Raw genomic sequence first — 17,262 nt, forward strand, 5'->3', positions numbered from 1 at the left:
CGTATACATTTAAGTATATTTCCAATTATTAGATACTGTACAATGTTTATGCTCGTCTCAATCACACTGTAAAGTAACAGGCGGTGACTTTGAGTTCAGTGGAATCTTTTACGTAATGCGTTCCGACCATTCTACTATGGCGACGGCCATGTTCATGAATATTCATTACGTAATATGACGTCCAGGTGACGCAGATTCCGAAGCGACGTCGTTAAAAAGTGGTCAATCGGTAAAATATGAACTATTATCTGAAAGACTTTACATTTTGTGTAATTAGCGAGGTTATCATTGTGTAAAAAATAATATATAAGTACATGTGGTAATCTAAACGAACAGCAAATATCTGGATAACTGGAAGGCATTGATAAATTAAGGACCAAGTAATACAAATGTAAGTTTAGGATTAAATAAAAAAAAAGAATTATATTTATTTTTCTAGTACTTTATTTCGTTATTTCATGTGAAGTTAACTGATTAAAGATAATTTAAACTAAGGATAATGTAATCATGAACATTCAGACATATTTTACACGAGCTGTGATTCTGACAAAGTATATATACATGTCAATATGTAATTTTATATTTGAATAAATGTTCTCGGTCCTCTACAGAATATATAATAAATCCAGTAAATAATTTTGGAAGTGGTTTCTTTTTTATTGCCATGTATAATATAATAGTGATATAATAATAATAAAACTGTAAGAGGAATTTAAGTTGAGAGACCGAGTTATTAATGAAAATTTTTCCAAAAAACAAATAATGTACCTTATTGGTACAATAATTAACCTTATTGGTATAATTAGTACCCAAGTAGTATAATTAATAAACAAATAAATAAAACACTTCTAATGAACTTTAAATCTAATTAAAAAAAAAAAATTATATATATATATATATATTTATATATATATATATACATACCTACCTCATCCACAAGATGAATATTCATGAACCACTAAGACGTCACCATAGTAGGATTCCTACTACAGTGGGCGGGGCATATCGTGACGTACCCGCTTCCTTTATGCTGTTCAGCCTTCCGGCGCGCGTGCACACCGCTCGGTCTCTATGCGCAGCCGGTAGAGGAGAGGACGGAGGCGCCATTTTGCGACAACTTCTATAAAGTAAGAGTTTCTCCCACTCCACATTACCTACCTCTCAATATTAACACATAGAATCAACTAAAACATCACTGTTTATTCACACAAAGGCATTTTAGGTTGCTATGTCATCTGAAAGTATCTCTGAGGAGTGCCGGGCCGCTGACCTCCGTATGATAAATGAGAGACAGAGGACAAATGAGGAGATATGAGGCTTATAAATGTCTTTAGCGACTAATTGGTGTTTGTTTACTCCCTCAGGTCGACCAACAGACATGTATCCGAACGCTTTGACCCAGTTGGCCCGGGCGAACCCGTTCAGCGCCCCGCTTTTCACCCTTCAGAAAGTGGAGGAGCCCGAAACACAAACCCCCGTACAGAAGCGGCGGCTCGCGGCAGCAGCAGTCGCCGGTAAGAGCTAAAATAAACACTTAATATGTGCATAAAACAGCTGAAGACATTCTAGTGTATTCATAACATTGAATTATGTATAACTATATTCATTAAGTCCTCCGAACTAACCGTTTATCATTGTGTTAATGCTTGAAATGGATTTCCCGGGCCTCAGGATGGATATTAAATACTTGAATAATCAGGTTGGAATGCTAGTTAGTTCGCTGTAAATATTAGGTCTGTAATTTAGAAATGCTTCTAGTATTTATAGTTGAATAGCGGTTTAGTGTGCTGAGTGTTCGGCCTCCATGGAGGGCAATGAAGGACAAATTTGATATACGCGTTATACATTTTTCAGTATTTTATTTTACTTGTTAATGCTTCAGGTTTGTGTTGGTGTATCGATTAATGTTATTGAGTAAATCAGGGGACATGATGTTCTTTATTTAAAGCGTCCTATTCCTTCACATGACCTGCGTTCTGCTGTGTGCACCAATGAGAGGCGTTCTGATTGGCTTTCTGGAAGCAGGAGCGCTTCCAGATTTCAGCAAGGAGCGTTGTGATTGGCTGTCATTCTCTGCCATCGTGTGTCTTTGCTCAAGATCTAATCGTAAATTTTAATACAGCTTTAAAAGTGTTATCAGAGCCGCTCCTTGATGGTTTTATTTAGCTGTTTTATGTAGGTTTATTCATTTAAAATGCCTTAATTGTTTTATGTCCTTACAAGAATGGATAGGAAGCTCAAAATATAAGAGATGACTGGTAGGTTTGGGTTTTTATAGAAGAAAAATGCTTAATATGTGAATTTTTTTTAAATTAAGCTAAATTAATGCTTTAAATAGTTGAATATGTTTGATTTATTATGTTGAAATAGTAACATGCGTTTATTTTTGTAATAACGTGTTCAAATGCACAAGCTAATTACTATGTAATATGCAATTTTGCATCATATTATGCAATCATAAATATTTCAGAATCTATTAAATATTTAAAGCACTAATAAACATACAAATGAAATGTATTTTCTGACTAATATTTCTTTATTGCATTTAAATCACTAATAATTAAATTATTAAAATAAAAGTGATTACATTCATTTTCAGACTATTGTCAGATTATTTTATTATTATTAATACTAATAAATTAGTAAAATTAATTTGGATTACTGTATATAAATAACATAACAATAACTTATGTAATTAGAATTTTATGAATATTTATGTTAATAAAATATTAGATGTGATTGATATAAGATGTGGCTTGAGAAATCTAATGATCAACAATAAGCAAATAATATTTGAATGTAGACTGAAGTAAATTGCCTCTGTCAGATTGGATAGGAAACCCGACTATAAGCAAAAGATAAAAGATGACTTTCGTTTGGGTTTACTAGAATAAAAAATATGTGAAATCATAATTCATGAAGTAATTAAATATATGAAGTTTAAAATATCAAAGTAAAAAAAAACTGTTGATTATAATAATGTTTAAATGCACAAACTAATTCGTAAAACATAATTTTAGTAAACAAAATTTGTACAAAATATTTACACTACAAAAAACATTTCAGTGTCTGTTTAATCAAATGATTATAAAACTTAACAATGAAAACTATTTTCTGACAACCATTAATTATTTTAGCTTGTATTTGAATCACTAATAAATATTTAATCAATTATAATCAACGATTAAATTGTTTCAGTGTATTGTCAGGTTGTTGCTCAAGCTCGTCGAGTGTGTATAGCAACTTTTTTGTATGTATAAATAAAACAAAAATGAGATGGAGTATATAATATATAATAATAATATTATAATTATTAATATCATTTATTAAATATAAATTGTAAAGAAAAGTTTAGAACAAAAATGTTGTAAATGTTAGATATTAGATATGGCGGGCAAAATCTAGCAATCAGCAATAAAATAATAATCAAATAAGAATTAAAGTAAATTTTCTTTATCAAATTGCTGCCTTTTTAGGGTTTGAATCTTGCAGGAAATGCATTAATTATAATATAACTTGTTTAAATATTTATTAAATATAATAATAAATCATATAAAAAATGGATAAAATATATTTTATAAAGAATTAAGTTCAGAATAAATTGTATGTTTTTAATATTAGATGTGGCTTGAGGAATCTAATGATCAACAATAAAGAAATAATATTTAAATATAGACTAAAGTAACTTTTTTTTTTCAAAATTACTACCTTTTTGTGATTAAATCTTGCATGAAATACATTAATTATAATATAACTTGTTTAAATATTTACAAAATATGTAATTAATATTAATATATAATTATTAATATAATTAAAAATAAATAAATATATGTTTCTATAGGAAAGTTTAGAGTAAAAATGTAGTGTATGTAATAAACAAATAATATTTAAATAGACTAAAGTTACTTGTCAGATTACAACATTTTAGTTGTAAAATCATGCAGTAAATACATTAACCTCATTTAAATATATACAAAATAGTTAATTAATATTTAATCATAATAATTAAATGAATAATAAATGAACTTAATATAATTTCTAAAGGAAAATTTAAAATAAAATGTAGTATATTTAATATTAGATGTGGTTGGAGAAATCTTAATGATCAGCAAATAATATTAAAATAAGAATTAGTCAACTTTGTCAGATTACTACCTTTTTGTGGTATGTATCTTGCAGGAAATAAGTTAATTATAATATAAATTGTTTAAATATTTTCAAAATAATTAATATAAAAATGAATAAAATATAATTTCTAAAGGAAAGTTTATTGGAAAATTGTATTAGATGTTTGATATTAGATGTGGCTGGAGAAATCTGACCATCAACATTAAATAAATATTTAAATATAGACTTAAGTACATTTTCTTGTTGAATGTTTTAGGAAACACATTAATTATAATATAACTTGCTTTAATATTTACAAGTTAATATTTAATATATTAATAATTCATATTTGTTGTCAATTAGCATCAAAAATAAATTATCTGGCTCTGTAGTTGAGAATGTGGTGTTCAAATCTGAGAGTCCGTGTCCTCAAAATCTCTGAAATAGCTCAGATACGATCAGGTGATGATAGCAGGTCAAAGGTCACGCTGTAAACCCCAAACGAACGTCTCAGTGGATGAACGTGACTCCTGTTTGTCCTCAGAGGGAGACAGCTGTGAGTTCGGCTCACAGAAATACTTCGTCCTCTGCGGCTTCGGAGGAATCCTGAGCTGCGGCACCACACACACGGCTGTGGTGCCGCTCGACCTGGTCAAGTGCCGGTTGCAGGTCCGTGTGTGTAGATATTTGTGTGTGTGTGTAAATGTGTGTGTTATTTGGAGTCACCCGAGTGTGATCCGACCCCAGTGCTACCCCTCATCCGCATGTGAAGTGTTTGGGATGGGCGATTTGGAATTAAAATGCTTTCAGAAAAATTTCTGGGATTTATTAAATTCAATATTATTAATATTGATATTATGATTAAATTATTATAATTAAACCACATCATAATTTTTTTATTAGTGTTTATGTTGTTGTTTATTTGTATTTTATTTAAAAATTTAATTGTAGGATTAGGTTTATTTTGTTTTGCTTTTGTCCTCTATTATTATTATTATTATTATTAATATTAGTTTATTTTATTGTTTTTATCATTTTCATATTTGTTGTTTTTATTTTTAATAATGTTTCTATTAATTGTCATTATTATGGGGTTGTTATAGTTTTTTTATGTTTTATTGCCATTATTATTTATTTTTAATTGTGACATTTATTTAAGCTTATTAAATTAATGCACATTATTATAATTATTATTATGTTGTTATTGTGTTTAAGATTATTTTTTTTATATATTTTCATGTTTATAGTTTTTGTTAATTATATAATGTTTTTATTATAAGGTTATTATATTGTTTTTGTTTTTAAAACACTTGCTTTATTATTATTTTATTATTATTATGAAGTAATTTTTATTGTTTTTGAAATACATTTACTTATTTATATATATATATATATTTATATATATATATATATATATATATATATATATATATATATATATATATATATATATATATATAGTTATTAAATTCATTTTGTTTTTAAAATATTTGTTTTATCTTTATTATTATTATTAGGTTATTTTTGTTTTAAAATGAATTCATTATGTTGTTATTATATTTTCATGCTGTTATAATATTGTTTTTATTAATTACCATTATTTATATATATATATATATATATATATATATATATATATATATATATATATATATATTATTGTTTATTGTTTATTTGATAGTTTTTACAACTATTCCTCATTATTGTAACTTATTGTGAGGTTATTATAGTTTTAATAGTTTTAAAATGATTTTATTATTAGAAATGTTTTTTTTTCTTTTACATTATAATATGATTTATTTATCTTGCGTATTTTTATAAGAATTAAGTACTTTAAGTATATCATAAGTATAAAATGTACATTTCTATAATGCTAATTTCAAACCCACCACTGATTTTATTAAATGACAATGGGGTACTATTACTTATTAATAAATTCTTGTATCTAAACAACCTTATAATAATGCAAAATATCTACCGCACATTTAATTTCAGACATTTATGCATTTATACAGTTGCAGTTTACAACTCGGACCAAACTAGTTTCAGACTGAGGCAAATTCCTTACTATAGATATATTTATTGAGGCAAGACTATTTTTTATTGATTTTATTTAAGTATTTTTAACACACTGCTCTGAAAATAAAAATCTGTTGATGAACAATTTTTGTATTTGGTTTTTTTTGTAGCATAATATACAACACCTACCCAGACAATATAGCACTTTAAACTATTACAAATGTTTTTAAATGTCACTTTTTTAACTTTTCATGGTTAAAGTTGTCAAAAGTAAGATCAAGCTTCCATAATGCAATTCAAAAGCATAAAATAAAAAATGAAAATGTCACAAAATACACAAAGCTGCTAATTTATAAAACAATTTACGAGCAATGCACCATCGCCCATCCCTGCTAAGTGTTGTGTTGTGATGCATGAGCATGTGTGTGTTGTTCCCTCACGTCACAGACTCGGGCGACAGCTGTGCGTTCGGCTCAGGGAAATACTACGCTCTGTGCGGGTTCGGGGGCATCCTGAGCTGTGGCATTACACACACGGCCGTCGTGCCGCTCGATTTGGTGAAGTGCCGCCTGCAGGTCTGTACTCACATCCGCCCCTTCATCACTGTATGAGGACACATCCGTGGCGAAGGGTCACTAACGCATGATTGAAGTGGTTTTACTGACCGCATAACCAGCAGATCTCATATGCTAGTTTTAAATGGAGCGCGCGAAGTGTGATATTGAGGGGGGGAAATGCGGAAATACGAAAATATGTGGTGTATTTTCTTCTCTGAAATGCTGAAGAGAGTCGAAAATCAAGATTTAATTTTTATATTGTTGTATATATCTTTTTATTTATTTGATATTTGAACAATTATAATACGCTTAAAGAGTTCAAACACATACTTTCCATCATAATCAACAAATCATCTCCATGTCTGTATAAAACTATACAATGATTATATAGCGCTTTAATCAGTGTTTCAAAGGAACAATAGTTTTGGTGTTAATAAAGTAACTATTGAAGTTTATATTAGTTTTGTTCAGGATTTTAATGCTAAAAATTGATTTTACCCCAATGTTATTTGTTTTTAATTAGTTTTATTTAAATGACATGTTAACTTTTTAGATTAATTGGTTATTATGCAAATTAATAGTATATATGTAGATAATCATGTCAACATATGCATGTTTTAATGTTTGAATTATTTCATATTGAGTTGGATTATCTACCACTGTAATTTTTATTATACTAGTTACATGTATATGATATGTAATATTTAATATAATTAACTGATTATGAATTCAATGCATATGCGTGTATACGCGCACACACACACACACTGAATTTATTTTTAATATTAACCTATTATTAACATTTTCATTATGTTTTGCTACGTATATTATTGTTATATATTAATATAAGTACAGAAATGTACCGATATAAATTGAATAATATAGAAATATTACTTTCCTTTGTTTTATATATATTTGGATATTGTTTTTTTATATTACTGCTCATAAAATAATTTAATGACTTTAGTTGGCTATAATGATGACCTTTATTTGAACTTCAGATATTATAGTGTACATTAATATTGTACACTGTAACCGGCAGCTACCGGCAGATAGCTCTCTGCAACTCTCGCATGGTCGCCCACTGAAGCTAAGCAGGGCTGCGCCCGGTCAGTACCTGGATGGGAGACCACATGGGAAAGCTAGGTTGCTGCTGGAAGAGGTGTTAGTGAGGCCAGCTGGGGGCGCCCAATCTGCGGTCTGTGTGGGTCCTAATGCCCCAGTATAGTAACGGGGACTCTATACTGCTCAGTGAGCGCCGTCTTTCGGATGAGACGTTAAACCGAGGTCTCGACCCTCTGTGGTCGTTAAAAATCCCAGGATGTCCTTCAAAAAGAGTAGGGGTTTAACCCCGGCATCCTGGCCAAATCTTTTTACTTGGCATCTACATCTATAATTAAATCAGCCAATGAACAAGCCAGTGGTGGTGTTATACAAACACAATATTTAAAATATAAAGATCTTTTGTGTTTCATGGAAGAAAATATAATAGGACACAATTTATAATTATATAGGAATAATTATATAGATATCAGAGTTCGTTAAATTAGTTTTTTCGAACTGATTGGTGACTCTCCGCCACTGATGTGATCCAAACATTTGGTTAATTTATTAATCCTGATTTGGAAATGCAGCATGTAAATGTCATTGTGAAGTGAATCCATTAACCGTGTTCCTTCATAACGCCTGGATTTCTGCTGAAGTTTCTTGTTTGTTTGTGACTGTCTCTCTAATAATAACCCGCTGCGTTCAGGTGGATCCTGCCAAATATAAGAGCATCTTCACCGGTTTCTCTGTGACCATCAAAGAGGATGGTGTTCGGGGTCTGGCCAAGGGGTGGGCTCCCACCTTCATCGGTTACTCCATGCAGGGACTCTGCAAGTTCGGCTTCTATGAGGTCTTCAAGATCCTGTACGGAGACATGCTGGGAGAGGTGAGAAACTGGAGTAGCATGCTGAGAGGTTTATTTTTTTTCCTCTTGTGCTTGGTGAAAACAATTTGATATCATTTTTGTAAACTGAATTTAACGTTAAATGGGCAACACAAATGTTTATTTATTTATTTCAATATTTTAATTTTGAAAGGATAGTTCACACATAATATATACATTTTTTTTCCCACTGCTTACTGTACTCAAGTGTCTTTTTTTCTCCATCAGAATTTATTGCATCTTTCCTTTTAATGTTTTTAAGCAATATAACACTTTTTATTGATCACATTGTGTAAATTAACAGCTTCTTATAAAAAATGTATTTGGTATAATATATCATGCATTGAACATTTCTTTTGATTTAATATCAATAAAATATAAATAATATTGATTTAATACTTCATCACTTTAGTTCTTATATTAGTTTCTTGTTCGTATAATTTAAAATTGATAAATTAAAATATAATATGTTGATAATCACAAGAACAATCGTATTTATACAATACATTTAATATATACAATTTGTTTAGTTATGAAATTGACAACCAAGTTGTAATGTTTTTTTTTTTTTAACAATTTTACTTAAATTTACAAAGATTTATTTACATTTATATTCTTCATAAATTGAATAATATAGATCTCATACTTTTACTAATTCCTTAATGATTTAGGGTTATGCATTTTACTTGTTCATTATATTAAATACTACTTTTTACTAATAAAATAATGTGTAGGCATGACAGTGGTGCAGTGGGTAGCATCATCACTTCAGAGCAAGAAGGTTGCTGGTTCGAGACTCGGCTGGCTCAGTTGGCATTTCTGTGTGGAGTTTGCATGTTCTCCCCGCATAGATTTGATCAAGTGGATTTTACCAGATGTTGTATTAGGCATACAAGATTAACTCATGCCTTTTTACTTAAAGATGAAGACCCCACTCAATGTTTGTGCTGCAAAACTCCCCTTACTGTAAAACACATTTTACTGGACTGTCCTGCTTTTAATGATTGCAGAAGGCTTTTTTATGAAATTAGGACATTTTTAGCAAAGTGACACCAAAAAAATTGTTATAATTCTTATCATGTTTAAATAAAAAAATCAGATTTAATTTGTTTATTTATTTGTTTGTGATTTTTCATTGTTTTATTTTCTATTAAAATGTTCTTGCCATGAAAATAGCCTTAGTTGCTGACATGGCAATAAATAAAAAATACATTGCGTTCCTCCGGGTGCTTCGGTTTTCCCCACAAGTCCAAAGACATGTGGTGCAGGTGCATTGAGTAAGCTAAATTGTCCGTAGTGTATGTGTGAGTATGTATGGCTGTTTTCCAGTGATGGGTTGCAGCTGGAAGGGCATCCGCTGGGTTAAACATATGCTGGATAAGTTGGTGGTTCATTCCACTGTGGCGACCCCAGATTAACAAAGGGACTAAGCCGAGAAAAAAAAAAGAATAAATAAATTGTGTAAAAAAATTAAGTGTAACTTTAAAAAAGCGTTTAATAAATTGATAATAGCTATTATATTTAATTGCATTTTATATGTATGTATTTATTTATAAATTATTTATATTATGTGCACCTTCTGTGTTCCTCCAGGAAAATGCGTACATGTGGAGAACCTCTCTGTATCTGGCGGCCTCTGCCAGCGCTGAGTTCTTCGCTGATATCGCTCTGGCCCCTATGGAGGCGTGTAAAGTGCGTATTCAGACTCAGCCCGGCTATGCCAACACCCTGAGGGAATGTGCGCCCAAGATGTACGGCGAGGAGGGTCTCTGGGCGTAAGTGTCCTGCACCGCACACTGTATATTCACTAGCTCCACACGTTCCTTAGATCCGCCTCTGGGGAGCGTCAGTGCTCTTCTTCTGCTGCTCTCTGTGTGAGAGCATCAGGGTCGACCGCAGCTCCCGCCAGCTTTACTGCTGTACCGTCAGAGGCGCTTGAGTCATTGGCGTGTGAGATCAGTCCATCTGCTTACCCAGAATTCTCTCTGCCCTGAACCTTCACAGGAGTCCACCAGGGCAGAGCTGCTGGGTAGCGGACACACTGTTTAAATATACCACAATGTGTAGCTGCTTTTCCACTGTCAGACCAATACACACTCTAAAACCTTAGTTAAAAAATTTAAAGTGTTTATTTTGCTAGCACACTTTGTTATGCATTAGCTGAACAATTCAATCAGTTCAAGTTAATTGACTGAAGAAAAAAGTTTGTTTTGAAAATCTTCAGCCGTCTGCGTTTGGAGTAGTTACTTTTTTTTGACGCTTCAGCCACAATATTCTTACACCGTGTCCAAATAATATTAGGTGTGATGCAATAAGATAATATTGGGGAAAACTTGATATTGCGATTTTTATTTTATTTAATTTTTTTGCAATATGAATAAAATTTCAGCAGATGGTTTGAATAGCTCTGTTTGACATTTTTTGGGGAGTCTTAGTCTTTAAACTAAGTTTAAAAAATCACAATGCAAAAGTGTTTTTTCCAAATATTTAAATTCTTAATCAAAGTTGTCAATTAAGTAATTTTTCCTTTAAAAAAAGCTAATTAACCTGCCAACGGTGTAAGTAAAATAATATGATTTTCAGTTTGACGTTTAGATATTTGGACTAGAAATCAGTCCAAAAATAAAGTTTTTTTCAGTGCAAATGTAAAAACCTGTATAGTTGAATAGTCTTCATTGTAAAAAAATAAACACAGTTCATCTTTGTTACACCTCCAAATGTCATAATTTCTTGTACGAAAGTAAAGTCGTCAGGGCAAAGTAGAGTCGTCAGACCAGTGAGAGTGGAGTCGTCTGACCAATCAGTGCAAAGTAGAGTCGTCAGTCCAATCAGGGCCGAGTAGAGGCATCAGGGCAAAGTAGAGTCGTCTGGCCAATCAGGGTGGAGTAGAGTTGTCAGGCCAATCAGGGCCGAGTAGAGTCATCAGGGCAAAGTAGAGTCGTCAGGCCAATCAGGGCGGAGTAGAGATGTCAGGCCAATCAGGGCGGAGTAGAGTCGTCAGGCCAATCAGGGCGGAGTAGAGATGTCAGGCCAATCAGGGCGGAGTAGAGTTGTCCGGCCAATCAGGGCCGAGTAGAGTCATCAGGCCAAAGTAGAGTCGTCAGGCCAATCAGGGCGGAGTAGAGATGTCAGGCCAATCAGGGCGGAGTAGAGTTGTCCGGCCAATCAGGGCCGAGTAGAGTCATCAGGCCAAAGTAGAGTCGTCAGGCCAATCAGGGCGGAGTAGAGTTGTCAGGCCAATCAGGGCCGAGTAGAGTCATCAGGGCGGGGCAGAGTCGTCTGGCCGATCAGGGCGGGGCAGAGTCGTCTGGCCGATCAGGGCGGGGCAGAGTCGTCTGGCCGATCAGGGCGGGGCAGAGTCATCTGGCCGATCAGGGCGGGGCAGAGTCGTCTGGCCGATCAGAGCGGGGCAGAGTCGTCTGGCCGATCAGGGCGGGACAGAGTCGTCTGGCCGATCAGGGCGGGGCAGAGTCGTCTGGCCTATCAGGGCGAGGCAGAGTCGTCTGGCCGATCAGGGCAGGGTAGAGTCGTCTGGCCGATCAGGGCGGAGTAGAGTCAGTAGATGAGAAAACTTTGCAATGACTCTACAAGTCATGTGTTCTGTGGCTCCTCGTCAACTGTATTTCAGACTCAACATTGCAGATCCTGTGATGGGACTATTAAGGATGCACACATTGCAATACTGATGCTGAAACGATATATTGTGCAACCCTAGTGTTAGCTATGCCCCTCTTATCGTTAGTTTGCTGCGAGTTCATTTTGTTTTGAGCTGAACTTGTTTGTTATGTTTTAAAATGCTCACTTTAAGCCTGACAGTGGAGAAACATGGCTAATGTTGACTTTTAAGTGCCCTTCTGAGGGTTAATGTGTGTTGTGGATTTTCCGGCAGGTTCTACAAAGGTGTTGTCCCTCTGTGGATGAGACAGATCCCCTACACCATGATGAAGTTCGCCTGTTTCGAGCGCACTGTTGAGCTGCTCTACAAGTATGTGGTGCCCAAACCCCGCAACGAGTGCTCCAAAGCTGAGCAACTGGTCGTCACTTTCGTCGCTGGTTACATCGGTGAGGCTGAGTAAAATTTATAATGAACATAGTCATTTCTGTTTTAGCAAATGTAAATATTCATTATTTTATTAGTTATACAAAATTTTAATCAACCTTTATTTTTATATCGACCGTTTTATTAATTTACATCAAATATTATGCATAATCTTGTATAGTAATATTATTGTTATTATTTTTATATATTTTTATTATCTTTTATTGAATGTTAAATATATTAATATTAATTTATATTTTATTAATTTATTATATTATTGTTAATTTTATTTATAAATTACGTTAATTATAATACTCTTTTTTTTTTCTAGATAAAAGTTTTCATTTAAGTGTTTAATTAAACTCTACATTTTTTAGCTTTATTGCAATTTTAGAAGTAATTTATTACTAGTATGTTTATTTTCAGATTTTTATAATCAAACATTTTAATATTTTTTTATGAATCATAATTTGTACCACAAAGTTTTGAGTTTGATTTCGAGTTTACCTTATTCTTTTGTATTTTTTTAATTACCACAGATGTTGATTCATTTGAAAAAAGTTGCTATATTATTACTATTATTATTATTATTATTATTTACTGAAATAAATTTATTATTGCCTAATACTCACTTAAAAATGTACATAACATGAGTAATAGATTTATGTGTATATATATATATTATTCTATTCTAAATTATACTTTCTGCTTGTGTCCTGTAGCCGGTGTGTTCTGCGCCATCGTGTCTCACCCTGCTGACTCTGTGGTGTCTGTGTTGAACAAAGAGAAGGGAAGCACAGCCGGACAGGTGCTCAAGAGGCTCGGCCCCATGGGTGAGTTCATTTATTGATTTATTTTTCTCCACAGTTTTGCATCCAGCTCCACACGTTCCTTAGATCCGTCTCTGGGGAGCGTCAGTGCTCTTCTTCTGCTGCTCTCTGTGTGAGAGGATCAGGGTCGACCGCAGCTCCCGCCAGCTTTACTGCTGTACCGTCAGAGGCGCTTGAGTCATTGGCGTGTGAGATCAGTCCACCTGCTTACCCAGAATTCTCTCTGCCCTGAACCTTCACAGGACTACAGCAGGGCAGAGCTGCTGGGGAGCGGACACACTGTTTAAATTGCCTTGTAATGGTAATGTTTTTGATTGTAAAGGGTGTCATAGATTTAATAAGAAAAAAATAACTTTTTAAAAAATGATGTGTTTGAGTTTTTTATGGTAATAGTCGAAAAATAGGTAATAGTTATAAATAATTTGGTTTTAAGCAAACAGACTGGAATATTTGTTCAGTCAGAGCAAAGGGTTTTTGTCTGGCCAATCAGGGAGGAGCAGAGTTGTCTGGCCAATCAGGACAGGGTCGCCTGGCCTATCAGAGCAGTATTGTCGGGCCAATAAGGGCGGAGTAGATTTGCCTGGCCATTCAGGGCAGTGTTGAGTAGTCTGGCCAATCAGAGCAGTGTAGAGTCATCTTGCCAATCAGAGCAGTGTAGAGTAGTCTAGCCAATCAAAGCAGTGTAGAGTCATCTTGCCAATCTGAGCACCGTAGAGTTCCCTGGCCAATCAGAGCAATGTCGTCGGGCCAAAAAGGGCGAAATAGATTTGCCTGGCCAATTAGAGCAGTCATCTGGCCAATCAGAAAACCATAGAGTCGCCTGGCCAAAGAGCAGTGTTACCCGGCCAATCAGGACGGAGTATAGTCGTCGGGCCAATCAGGGCGGAGTAGAGTCATCGGGCCAATCAAAGCAGTGTCATCGGACCAATCAGGGCAGAGTTGAGTCGTCGGGCCAATCAGAGCAGCGTATAGTCGTCTAGCCAATTAGAGCAGTGTAGAGTCGCCTGGCAAATCAGTGTTGTTAAGCCAATCAGAGCAGTGTAGAGTCATCTGGCCAATCAGAGATGTGGCCAATCAGAAGCGCGTAGAGTCATCTGGCCAATCAGAGCAATGTAGAGTCATCTGGCTAATCAGAGATGTGGCCAATCAAAAGCGCGTAGAGTCATCTGGCCAATCAGAGCAATGTAGAGTCATCTGGCCAATCAGTAGAGCGTAGAGTCACCTGATCATTCGGGGCGGTGTAGAGTTGCCTGGCCAATCAGGGCGAAGTAAAGTCATCGGGCCAATCAGAGGGTCGAGTCGTCGGGCCAGTCAGAGGAGTGTAGAGTCGCCTGGCCATTCAGGGCAGAGTAGAATCATCTGGCCATTCAGAGCAGTGTAAAGTCATCTGGCCTATCTGAGGATTGTAGAGCCGCTGAGTGCAATGTTATCTGACCAATTAGAGGAGTGTAGAATCATCTTGCCTATTATTGCAGATTAAAGTCATCTAGTCAAACAAGGAGAAGTAGAGTCTTCCGGCCAATCAGAGTGTAGAAGAGTTGCCTGGCCAATCAGTGGACAGTACAGTCCAATAATTGTTACAATTTAATAATTTTGTTAGTCACTTTTCACATTTTAATTAATTTTTTTAATCTAGTTTACATGTTTTGATTCATTAAATTGTGTCTTTCAATACTCTTTTGTGTAATTTTCATTTGTTTCAAATGTTTTACATTTAATATAGATGTAATTAAATATAATTTAGCGTTTAAATATTTTATAATATGTATCCTGTAGCATTTGTGTTTGTAAGTCAAGTTGTTGTCTGCATATCAGTTTTTCCAGCCGTATTCACCCTCTTGAATGCGTTCGTGTGTCTCTCAGGTGTCTGGAAGGGTCTGGTGGCCCGTATCATCATGATCGGTACACTGACAGCCCTGCAGTGGTTCATCTACGACTCAGTAAAGGTGTATTTCCGCCTGCCACGTCCTCCTCCACCCGAGATGCCCGAGTCCCTCAAGAAGAAGCTCGGCCTCACAGAGTAAAACCTCCACCCCATCGCCCTCCTCCACAGCCGCACACCTCCTGTTTTCTATATTTAAGTCTGTCCTGAGCCCGCTCCTCATGCAGGTGAAGGGATCGCTCTTCACGGGGCGCGTCCGTGTCTAAATAGTCTATATAAAAGGTTTGTGATGAACGAATGCCATCTGGTTTTAACCTCTGACATCGGTTTTGTCAGTAGAACAATAAAGAGCTCCCTGGATATTACACACTAGAGGTGGTCTGTGTCTCTTTACTGAGCTCTGCGCTTTTTTGTCGTGTTTACAAAGTAGGTTCTGTTCAAAATGGCTGAAGAACAAAACATGGAACGCTTTTTGTGTGTTATAGTAGTTAGTAATTTTGTAAAGACTTAAAAATCAGGGTTTTGCCGCAGTGTCGTAAAGTCTAAAATGCAAGAATCAAAATTTTAGGCTTTAAAAAGTCTTAAATTGGCTGTTTTAGGTCTTAAATATTTTTGCACAGGTCTTACTATTTCGATGTCCTTGTAACGCTACATCTAATGCTCATTTAAACTATTTTTTGTCGTTGTTGCTTGGTTTTCGTGGTGTTGTAGTTCATTATTTCACTTGTCCATATATAATTTGCGGTATTACAACTACAAATGAGACCAACATGCAATAGTCAGCTTTTGGTTATTGAACTCGGTGAGCGCGGCGAAAGTGACGTCATTGCTTTGTTTGCGTTGGTTCGCGTGACAAGATTTCGGCTGGCGGACCGCACAATTTTTTGAGACTCGGGTGAACAGTTTGCGCAACGTTGCGTTTGATTTGAATTAGAGATGCTCAATTCGGTTAATTTTGCTAACCGACATCCGCAGCTCTTTAATCGGTTATTAATTATTTTGTAACAAATTGACGTGTCTATGTCTGACACATTAAATATTGCATTTTAAAATACTGAATTATTTTAACATGCAAGCATATTAATAACAGAACATTACAACAGATCATCTTCACGCACCTGCGTGTTTCCAACGGCATAGAAAAACAGAATAAAATAAATGAATAAAATAAATAGGCCTGCCCTTAATTATTGTCACTTAAATAATTCATTAAGAGAACAAAACGAAAACACTGACTGATCCTTTTTAAGAAATGGCACAGGCTGTTTTTTTCCCCAATCATATGTTTTTTTTCTTCTGTTAAATAAAAATAGCAGACTACCTCAAATTGCTCGCTCCACGGAAAATATGCATTTATTTAATGCCCCGCTGTTATTATTACAAAACGTTTACATTTTAAATAGAAATCATTAATTTAAAGATTAGTCTTGATATTTGGTTTCCTCTCTTATTCGTGGTTCAAGTGCGCGCGCGGCGTGATAAAAATACAATGTAACGCGCGCATATGTTCACTTTTTGTAAACAGTTTTGTTGTTTAAATATGTTGAATTAATTTGCATAGATGCTTTATAAGCTGTAAAATGAAAGCTAAAGTCTATTTGTTGTTTATGACGCAGATCCAGGAGGCGATCAGCATCAGCGCTGGTTTGGCGTCAACTCGTCTGAATCAAACAGCAATATTCTTCCATTTTGCTTCTTCGGCAAATATGTCTGTAGGCACGTGTGGTCATACATTATCGTCCCGCGAGTTAACAAATATGTCTAATGACAGCAAACGTGATTTTCCATTCCAAAAACGTGAGGCGCACCTCGCTCCTTTTGACAAGGAAAAAAAGGCGCGCTCCTCTTTTTTTATGTCACTATGAAACGACTGAATCAGCTGGGTGTTGATTGTGCAA

At 34.6% G+C, this 17,262-nt stretch overlaps 1 protein-coding gene and 2 non-coding genes across 4 annotated transcripts; all 3 read left to right on the forward strand.

Annotated features, from left to right (window-relative positions):
- The first annotated feature begins 1,051 nt into the window (after positions 1-1,051).
- Positions 1,052-15,736, forward strand: slc25a3b (solute carrier family 25 member 3b). Of its 2 annotated transcripts, none has more exon segments than NM_213722.1 (8): positions 1,052-1,127; positions 1,365-1,514; positions 6,574-6,701; positions 8,437-8,616; positions 10,207-10,388; positions 12,503-12,675; positions 13,375-13,485; positions 15,346-15,736. In NM_213722.1, coding segments are annotated over 7 exon segments (1,071 nt in total). In that variant the 5' UTR covers positions 1,052-1,127; positions 1,365-1,378; the 3' UTR covers positions 15,507-15,736.
- LOC137489408 (small nucleolar RNA SNORA53) lies at positions 10,428-10,654 on the forward strand. Its single transcript, XR_011008834.1, has one exon. It is a non-coding gene; the product is annotated as a small nucleolar RNA SNORA53 (small nucleolar RNA).
- On the forward strand, positions 13,535-13,761 carry LOC137489407 (small nucleolar RNA SNORA53). The gene has a single exon (XR_011008833.1). It is a non-coding gene; the product is annotated as a small nucleolar RNA SNORA53 (small nucleolar RNA).
- Positions 15,737-17,262: the final 1,526 nt, after the last annotated feature.

The sequence above is a fragment of the Danio rerio genome, chromosome 25 (genome assembly GCF_049306965.1).
Source record: "Danio rerio strain Tuebingen ecotype United States chromosome 25, GRCz12tu, whole genome shotgun sequence".
Taxonomy (NCBI): Eukaryota; Metazoa; Chordata; class Actinopteri; order Cypriniformes; family Danionidae; genus Danio; species Danio rerio.

Bases quoted from the DNA above. Each gene is read 5' to 3' on its own strand.
- slc25a3b (XM_005170654.4), top strand. From the start codon at position 1,379: ATGTATCCGAACGCTTTGACCCAGTTGGCCCGGGCGAACCCGTTCAGC. The intron at 10,389-12,502 runs GTAAGTGTCCTG...ATTTTCCGGCAG, and splicing joins GGCGAGGAGGGTCTCTGGGC to GTTCTACAAAGGTGTTGTCC. The intron at 13,486-15,345 runs GTGAGTTCATTT...TGTGTCTCTCAG, and splicing joins CAAGAGGCTCGGCCCCATGG to GTGTCTGGAAGGGTCTGGTG.